Source organism: Halichoeres trimaculatus, unplaced genomic scaffold (genome assembly GCF_033239565.1).
Source record: "Halichoeres trimaculatus isolate MK-OKI-2021-1 unplaced genomic scaffold, fHalTri1.1 fHalTri1_scaffold_8, whole genome shotgun sequence".
In the NCBI taxonomy this organism is placed as follows: Eukaryota; Metazoa; Chordata; class Actinopteri; order Labriformes; family Labridae; genus Halichoeres; species Halichoeres trimaculatus.
The window spans coordinates 35,450,113-35,459,445 of record NW_027437186.1 but is presented as its reverse complement, the minus strand read 5'-3'; the positions used below and the strand labels follow the sequence as shown (position 1 = coordinate 35,459,445).

The following is a 9,333-nucleotide window of genomic DNA, read 5'->3' as shown; positions in this document are numbered from 1 at the left end:
TTATTGCAAGAGATAAGTTCAACGAAATATTAATCTATAATTTATTTAGTGTCAATGTCTTTAATCATCAATACCCTCCATAAGAAAAATTCAAAAAATTGTTTCAATTATATTTTTCAAAAGCTACAGGGAGCCACTGCAGAGGAGTCAAAGAGCCACATCAGGCTCCAAAGCCACAGGTTGAAGACCCTTACCATAGACAGTATATTTACTAGACGTAGTCTCACACATGTCACTTGTCTGTTTCTGAAATTGATTTTTGAAGCAGATCAGCTGGCACGGCCATATTGGAGGTGATGCGGGTTTGGGTCTCCACACAAACAGCTATAGGGCGTCCATCAGTCACGTGAGCTGAGCTGTTCCTCTGACTGGGCAACCTTATGAGCTTATTATCCTCTAAACTACCGAATTAGAAAAAAAAATCCCCCCCCTGTACAGTGTGTGCCAACAATGAAATTAGCGATTCAGACGGGAGATGTTTTTTTGTACAGTTGTATGTTTATTTCTGCTGTGAAAACCTTTTTTTTGGGGCTCATATTTTAGACCGAAGGGTGCCACTTAGGGTCACGTGATCCCTGATGTGACTGAGGCCTGATAGATACTGTCCATGCTCTCACCAGGGATCATGTGACTCACTGGCAGACCGACGATGCTCAGAGGTCGAAAGGAGCTCAGTACATGTGCTTTACTGTTTACAGTATTAAAAAAACAACTACCAAAAATACTGCTGGGCAGAGTGACATCACGTGTCTTCGTGACTGGGTATGACGCACAAACACTCTGGACAACATGACTAATCTCCAGCCAAGGTAAAAATACTCCACACTCCCTGGCATTGTGTAGTTTTAATGAAATTCATCATCCATCCACTTGTTACTCATACTACTGATCCCACTCAGGGTCTCCAGGGAGTCAGAGTCTGTCCCCGGGCTGACACATAGAGACAATTAGTCACACTCACAGCATGAGCATGAGTAAGTGAAGGTAAGCCACGCATAGGGAAAACATTCAACATTGTCAGATACAGATACAGCAGGGCCTGAAACCCCACACAGAAACGCTTCCCCTGATATCAAACCAGGAACTGTCTGGTTCTGGTCTGCTGGTTTTCTGCAGTGGAATTTTTTTTTTTTTTTTGACGTCAAGTAAATGAAGACCAGAAATTAGAGATGAACTGATTTGTTTTTTTCAGGGCCAATATCGTTACAGATTATTAGTAGTAAAGGAGGCCTACGACCATTTGCACATCTGATTGTTGTGGTGAGTTGAAGATATAATTGGGCTGTCTTGTATCCAGGTCCTCTCTGTTTCTAAAAAGTTTTGTTTTCATTAGTTCTATGAGGTTCAAAACGAGGCTTTACGTCTCATTTAACGATGACTGAAAACTGTGGTTCTTGAGTAATTTTTGGGGGATTGTAAAATATGTCAGGAGGTAGAGTCAAGAAGAGATTAAACCAGGGTACTCCAGCCTTTAGTTTTATAAGGGCCATTTTGTCTCAGCTCACCTGGATTAAAGTGATTTAGGAGCCACAAAATCTACTTTCTATATAAATTTCAGATATTTACAAAATTAATACAATTTAATGAGTTGCGAAATTTTTTAATTTGAAAAGTTTGCCATTTAAATAAAAAAAATAAAATTAGCCAAAATATTTGCAAAAATCCCAAAAATGTTAAAATTGTATATATTTGCAAAAAAGTGTAAAAATTACAATTTCAAAAATTTGCTAAATTTAAAAAATAAATAAAATTTGTATTCAAAAAATGAAATTTAAATAGAATGCAAAATTCGCAGAAATAAAAAAAAAAGCTGAAATTTGCAAAAACTAAAAAAAAAGGTTTTTTTCTGTAAATTTAAAAAAAAAGTCAGAAAATGAAATTCAAAATATTTGCAAAAATTAAAAAAAAAATTTTGAAAGGTGTGATGCATATTTAGGTCAATGAAATGTTTAGGCATGACTTTTAAAAATTCTTATTTTCAATAAAATTTTAAGCTACAAGGAGCCACTTAGTCCCATTAGGCTCCAGAGCCACAGGTTGAAGACCCTTGAATTAGACTCTCACTGGCTTCACTCAGATTCTCTCTGAGTCCTTTTAAGCCTCAACTTCACAGACTCTGGCTCCAAAATGGTGACTCCTCCAACAGGGGTATTTTGACTTCCAAACTATACACCTACGTAAAATCAGTTTTTTAAAGGATCAGTTTTAACAGGATAATGTGTTTCAGTTAAAATAACGAAACATAACTACATCTGTATTTATTCAAAGTGTCAGTTTATAAATACAGTGAAGAAGCATTATAGGGTATTACATTTGAAATTAGTTCATTGATAATGCTTCTTACGTTAAAAACGTGTTTGAATTGAATTAAACAGCTGTGTGTGAAGAAATTGAAAACAATACGTTTGTGTTTCAAGGCAATACACATGGTGCAGCGGAGGCTTATTTTTATTCTGGCAGTGGGTTGAATTAATTAGCTGTCCGGCTAGTTTTTGGCTAGTTGTGACCTGGCAACTCTGAACACACCTACCACTAAATACTGCATCACTCTGCCAGCCCAGAGCAGAATGAAATATATAAGCATTCAGGAGCAGCAGCAAAGAAGAAACAGACAGAAAACTAAAGGACTAATCCGCTAAATTAGAACACAGAGGAGTCCAGTCCTGAGCTCGCACTCACATGTGAACAGTGCGTACACCCTGTTACGCTGCTATTTATGTATCAGAGTCGGTCACGGTGCAGAAAATCACTTGAATTCTACTTAATACATCAAGTTTGTGCATCTCTGCTACTCTGCCTGGCGGAGCAATTTCCTGACATTAAAGTGAATGACATTTCTATTAGAAATCATTCAGAGAGGCCACAGTCCATTTGTAACAACTCCAGCATGAAGGATGCTTTTCTAGGTCACACTTCCAAGGCGTTTCTCAGGCTTGATTACGGCTGGAAGATTTAGAGGATTTATAAAACGGGTTAATATTTCACTCCATTTCACTCTGACTTGATATATACATGTGGAGCGTCCAGAGATGTGATCTGCTCAGTTTAATCTGTGGCTGCAGAGATGTCAGTGTGAGGATAAAGAGACGTCAGTGTAGGAACATGATTCATCAATTTGACACTTAATCTAGCATGAGTTAATGAAACTGGTATTAGCATCTTATCTAATCATCTGAAAACAAGAAATATTTACCGTATAATGAGCATTAAAGGGTTAAGTTAAGAGTATCACAGTGAACCCTGTGCACCATAGTAATTATTTTGTCTTTCAGTCCAAAGGAAATTAATGCAGCTACGATATCCTTCCCATCAGGCACTTTGTCTGGAGTCATCAAAGTAATTAAGGATAATGGAGTCATAGAGGCCTGAAAACAGCCCAAAATCAAATGGAGTATGGAGAGTAGAAGGTGTAGGAGATTAACTGAGATTCTCAAAGTCATAATCAGACACCAGATATTCGTCATTACTTCCCATGATTAAAGCTGAGAAAATGCTCATTTGCATTCCCATTAGAGTCGTTTTGAACTCCCCCCTGTGAAGTTTCTCTTCCTTGAGCAACAGTCTATAAATATACAGTCAGATCTGTGGAAATACTGTGGAAAGGTGTTTGAGTGGAGTCTGTAAAGATGTCCAGGAGTCTGCTCCTGAGGATTCTGTATCACAGCTCATCCCGCTCCTCTTCTGCGCAGACGCACGCTGCCCTCTGGCTGTTCATGTAGGGTCTACAGCCCAGGGTCCACACGGTGTTAAAGAGGGTGTCAGCCATCGATTCACAGGCTGGGAGGAGAAGACAGGGACAAAGAAAGAGCGGATGATCAGCAGAGGAGATGATTTTATCACAGTCATACTGATATTCAGGACAACACGACTGAGAGCTGGGGTTTCCCGACATTTTCCAAAGGGGGGCCATGTTTACAGAGAGCCAGAGGCTTTTACACACATATCATTAAAGTAACATAAGAATGCTGAATTTATTGACTATTTCTTTTGGTGATTTCTGTAAAAACCAGTCACTAGGTGAGTGTTTTATGGTCAGTTTTCTGCAGTGTTACATGCTGCATAAACATCAGCAAACTCTGCTTCTGAACAAGAAATAAGTTCTCCACTAGGGGGCGATATGGGGAAAATATGTCAGGATGTTTTTATGGCAGGATCAGGATTTGGATTTGTATAGGATTGTTGTTCAGAATCAGACTATTTTGACCCACCAATAACATTTTCAGCCCCAAATATTTCTGAACAATCTTAATGCTCTAATTTTGTCTTTTTTGCAGAATTTCATAACTTTAATCTAGTCTTGTACCTTTTATGTATTTTTTTAACTCTTAATTTTTCCCCATCATGATAAATCCATTTATTAAAAGACATCAGCTGTCCGAGTTGTTGAGTTTCTGCAGAATGTCCAGAGCTTTAGCTTTAAACAAGCAGCCCATGCACAGTCCAAATAAAGAATTATTAAGACCTTATCATTTTTGGTTTTCTTTGTTCACCTAATTTAGGGCAAGATAATCCCAGTGCCATAGTTGATATACTTGAAGATGAAAGCTGGAGGCTGTACGAAAGCAGACCTTGGGCCACGATTGGCCTCTGGGTGTGACTTCAGATCTGGGACGGAGCCAGGATTTCAGTTCTTGGTGGGTCAGAAAAGTATCGTCTGGACTTCAAGTTACAAAAATTTGTAGATCACTAATTCTCAACAATATACAAAATGTTACTATCTGTGGTTTTTAAAGAGGATTTAGTTGCTGTTTTCACCTTTAATTTGCGTTTTTGCATTATAAACTGTAACAGCAAGGACATTAACGGTTAAAATAAAATATATAAAATAATATAAGAAAATAAATACATACCTACAGCATTTACCCAAATAATTTTCTGATACTGCCTAGCTGAAGATGTAGTTTCAAAACTAATTTTTGTTCAGCAGGCTAAAATACATGGCTCATTTTACAAAGACAAACGCTAACGAAAGAAACATGAAGTGACAAAATTTTTTACCATGCTCTCAATCAGTATCAGAATCAGAATTCCTTTTATTGTCATAGTACCAAAAGGGGCCCATAAATCAAAAATAATAATAATAATAAAAATAATGGTTAAAAAAAAAAGGAGCTCTTACAGACAGCGCTAAAAAAGTAGAAGGTGGAAAATTTCAAAATAAACAACAAAATAACACAATAGAAAACATAAAATTTACGTAAGAAAAGAAATTTAGAATTTAGAGAGAAAAATGCAAATTTAAATTATAAAACAAATGGGATATTGTGTTTAAAGGATTATTGCACTTGGTATGTTTAAACCAATTAAAAAAAATATGAAAATAAGAAAAGTTTAGGGTGGGCCTGGGCCCTCTGGGCCCCCCCATAACACCACCCCTGCTTCAGATATGCCAGATCTAGAGTGTGAAATTGCTTTTATTATTATTATTATTATTATTATTATTATTATTATTATTATTATTATCATGATGATAATAATAATAATAATAATAATAATAATAATAATAATAATAATAATAATAATAATAATAATAATTATTATTATTATTATTATTATTATTATTATTATTATTATTATTATTAATAATAATAATAATAATAATAATAATAACAATAATAATTTTTATTAAAAAACAATATTCTGAAAAGGGAAATATTCAAGGTTTTTACATCAACCTCTTCCTGTTGTTGCAGCTTTAAAAGTTTCATCTGAAATTTTCTTATTTAAGAGAAATTCGAGTCAGTCAAATTATTTTCTTATAAACAAAAAATACAGTTATTAAACATTTATATGTGAGGGTCAATCACTGAAGTTTGCTTCTGTTCTTCATAGAGAGGGAGAAAAAAAAATAAAGACTTCTCTTTTCTTGGTTTTAGGGGTTTATAGGTGTAGCTACAAGTTTGTCGGGGTTTTTTTTATTCTTTATGCTCAAATAAAATCGAATGAGAGCGAAAATGACAGAATATCAGCTCAAACTGTAACTGTAATGACCTCATTTTGCTTTAAGATGAGTTAAATATTTCTGCTTTTAATTGTCTTTATCTTTTATCTAACCTCACAATCAGTGAAGTAACACAGTAACAGATTTCTCTTGTCCAATCAAATGACTCAGCCTGTTTTGATATTACTCTCAGCTCAGATACAGCTGACACGGTTAGGTGGAGTGTTTCACTGAGTAATTCAGACAAAACTTCATTTATTGAGTTAAAGAGTTGCAGCTGCAGCAGAGTGACCCCTGAGCAGAAAACACATGAGCTGTAATCTATATCAGTGCTTACGTAACAGCGAGTATCTCTTTGGATTGATTGTTTGGAGATTTCTTACCTTCCACTTTCTTCACAAAGCCCAGACTCTTGTTGACATCGGAGCAGATGCTGTGCAGACACGAGCGAAACTTGGAGTCACAGTCGTACTTGCTCATCCCACAGGTGTCGTAGCACATGTCGAGCTCGTTGCAGCAATTTGTCATCGCTGGGATCCCCAGGTCGAGCTGTGAAGAGAAAAAACTGGATCATGTCAGTGAAATGTCTCCCTGCAGCCGGGGTCGGCTCAACGAGAGGGAGAAATGTTGTCGGCTGTCGGTGCATCGAACAGGCCACCTACAGCAGCATTCACCTCGAATCCAACCAGAGAGGAGCTGCAGCCGTTGGGTTCAGGGAGCTGGTAGCCGGGGCGAGGCTGAGGAGTTTCTCCTGGAGGTGCACAAACACAGAGCTCCTAATTATACCCCCACTAAGTAACGTCATCACGTCAGAAACCTACATCTCCATCTGTGTCTCTCTGTTCTGAGGTGTGTGTCACTTAACAGATAAGATGTGACTTCTGTTTGAGAACATCTGCATTGATTGTGTAACTATAAGTACATCTGCCTCACACACTGATAAATGCTGTGTTCAGGTTTCATTATCAGCAGCCTGAGGAGCTGATAAACTGAGAGCAGAGGGGCTGGTTTCTGAGCTGCAAAAAGTAGAAGCAGAAATACACCAAAAGAGACTATCGGACTCAGACTGGGTGATAAAGTCTGACAACTGAGAGATTGATTTGACTTGAAAAGAACAAAAACAAAAACATGTAAGAAGAGGAATAGTTGTCGATGAGAAGGAGATGATAAACTGACTTTTACTTTAACATCTTTTTATGTTTGCTTGAAGAAAAATGTCAACATGCCTTGTTAACTAAATGTGTAGCAAGTCAAAAGTTTGTAAAACAGAGAGATTTGCTCTTACCGTATCTGCAACGATACTGACACACTCCGTTCTGCCCCCCCACCAGCTCCACCAGGGAGTCAAAGTAGCCGTGCATGGTCTGGAAACTGTTTCTAATGGAGTTTAAACTCCAACTGCTGCTCTCCTCCTGCTTCCTGCTCTGGGACTGCTCCGTGGGGACCGGTTTGATCTCATTGTCCTCCTCCTCCTCCTCATGAGAAGGCTTCACTAAGTCGACAGCTTCATCAGAAGGAGGAGGCTGGTCATGGCTGATGGCTGCGTCAGATGCAGGCTGCTCCTGGGTGACAGCTTCTTCAGGGGCACCTCCTGCAGGCCCATCACTCCCGGCCTCTGGCTCCTCCACGGTTGGAGCACCTGTCCCCGGGGCGTCCACCTCAGGTTTGTCAGCTTCTTGGACATCTTGTGCTTGTGTTGCTAAGTCATCACCAACCAGGGAGTTACCTTCAGGCTCCTCAGCTGCTGGAGGATCGTCTGCTTGGACAGCTACACTGTCTACACCAGCGTCTACATCTCCTACAGCATCTCCAGTCACAGCCTGAGCCTCCTTCTCCTCCTCCTCCTCCTGAGCTTGAGCCTGGTAGTGCCCTAAAGTGGCACTCATGGCCACAGACGCACAGAGGAGGAGCAGGAGCGTGGTGCGGAGCAGCATGGTGTTGTTGACGGGCTGACAGCAGCGCAGAGAGTGAAGGACAACAACACACTCTGCTTGTACTGCCTGCCAGCCGGGGAGCAGACTTTGACCTGTGATTAGGTTCGAGCAGACAGCGAGGCAGCTTCTCCTGCTGGGAGCAAAGGTCAACCCTGTGTCGATCAAAAGAGAGGTTAAATAATTCCTCTTCCCTCTCCATTATTCTTGAACAAATTGCATTAGCAGTTTCATCACAGCGTTATTCCCGAAGCGATAACTGAATCCTCATGACTCTAAAGGCACATGGAGCCCGAGCCCGGGGGGAAGCGGTCTTTGTATTCACTTTAGCACTCGGCCCGTCGTGTGCTGACATTTCATTCATGACCTTTATCAAGACATCAGAAACTTCAAATCGTCTTCGCTCTGTTTTTCATAAAGGTCACTGAAACTTCAGCACAGACCCAGTGTTTCTCTGTTCATTAGACGTGTCTCTGCTGCCCCCATGTGTTTGCTCAGTAAATTACACCAAGTGCTGGAAAAAGAACTGAAGTTTGTAAGCCTCTGAGTAGACTGAATTTATGTTTTATTGCTTACTCCTTGACTCCCTCTGACTTTTTTAATCTGTGGTCTAAAGCTTTATTTCAGAATAAGAGCCTTTAACTTTTTTTTTCTAAACTAAAATTGGCATATCCAAAGTCAAGGCCCTGGATCATTGTCATACATCTTCCAGGTCCCGTCTTACAGTGTATTTCCTGTAGCACTAAAATAAACCATGTTCTAAATTATGTGTTCTTTCACCTTTTCAGTCACAAGTCCACAAATAAATCCAAAGAATATCTCACAACGTCTCACAAAACGAAATCCGGACTGTGCAAAGGCTGCTTGTTTAAAGTTAAAGCTCTGTACAGTCTGCAGAAACTCTACAACTCTTAAAGCTGACACCTTTAAATAAATGGATTTATCATGATGTGAAAATGTGCACCATTAACATCGAAAGTTACAATAAAACAGAGGTAGGAATGCACGATATATGGGTATTGGCTGATGTTTGTCATTAGCTGCCAGACATTTTTGGAGCATCTTGAACAAACTTTCAAGACCCAAATAATCTTGTTTTTTCTGACTATGTAAACACCAAAACTACCTAAGGAGAGTGGAGTCTCTCCTTTTATGTCTCTCTCCCTATTTTTGATCCAAAAAACAGACAAAATGTATTTTTTTTGGTCACGTTCATCCCAGGCGCTCCATCCTTTGATCCTCTCCATGGTCATATTTTTTCACGATCGTGCCGCTGTTTCTCTCTGAACTAACTCCACACACCATCTCAGATTGTTTTTTTTGTTTTTTTACTAATATTTATATCGGTAAATATTGGTTATTATAATACATATATCGGTATCAGCCAAAATTTTCATATCTGTGCATGCCTAATTAGAGGGCACAAGACTGAAGTTAGGAAATAGTGCAGAAAAGACAAAA

The 9,333-nt window shown here is 38.8% G+C and overlaps 1 protein-coding gene across 2 annotated transcripts; it reads right to left on the bottom strand.

The window, feature by feature from the left end:
* Positions 1 to 1,925: 1,925 nt before the first annotated feature.
* Positions 1,926 to 7,877, bottom strand: pla2g12b (phospholipase A2, group XIIB). Of its 2 annotated transcripts, none has more exons than XM_074676319.1 (4): positions 7,227 to 7,877; positions 6,604 to 6,692; positions 6,325 to 6,490; positions 1,926 to 3,777 (listed from the first exon to the last, which is right to left on the bottom strand). In XM_074676319.1, exons 1-4 carry the CDS (start codon positions 7,873 to 7,875, stop codon positions 3,659 to 3,661), a joined length of 1,023 nt encoding a protein of 340 aa, XP_074532420.1. In that variant the 5' UTR covers positions 7,876 to 7,877; the 3' UTR covers positions 1,926 to 3,658. The 2 variants fall into 2 exon arrangements, with proteins under 2 accessions (XP_074532420.1, XP_074532421.1); XM_074676320.1 differs by having other exon boundaries at positions 6,616 to 6,692.
* Between the last annotated feature and the right edge of the window lie 1,456 nt (positions 7,878 to 9,333).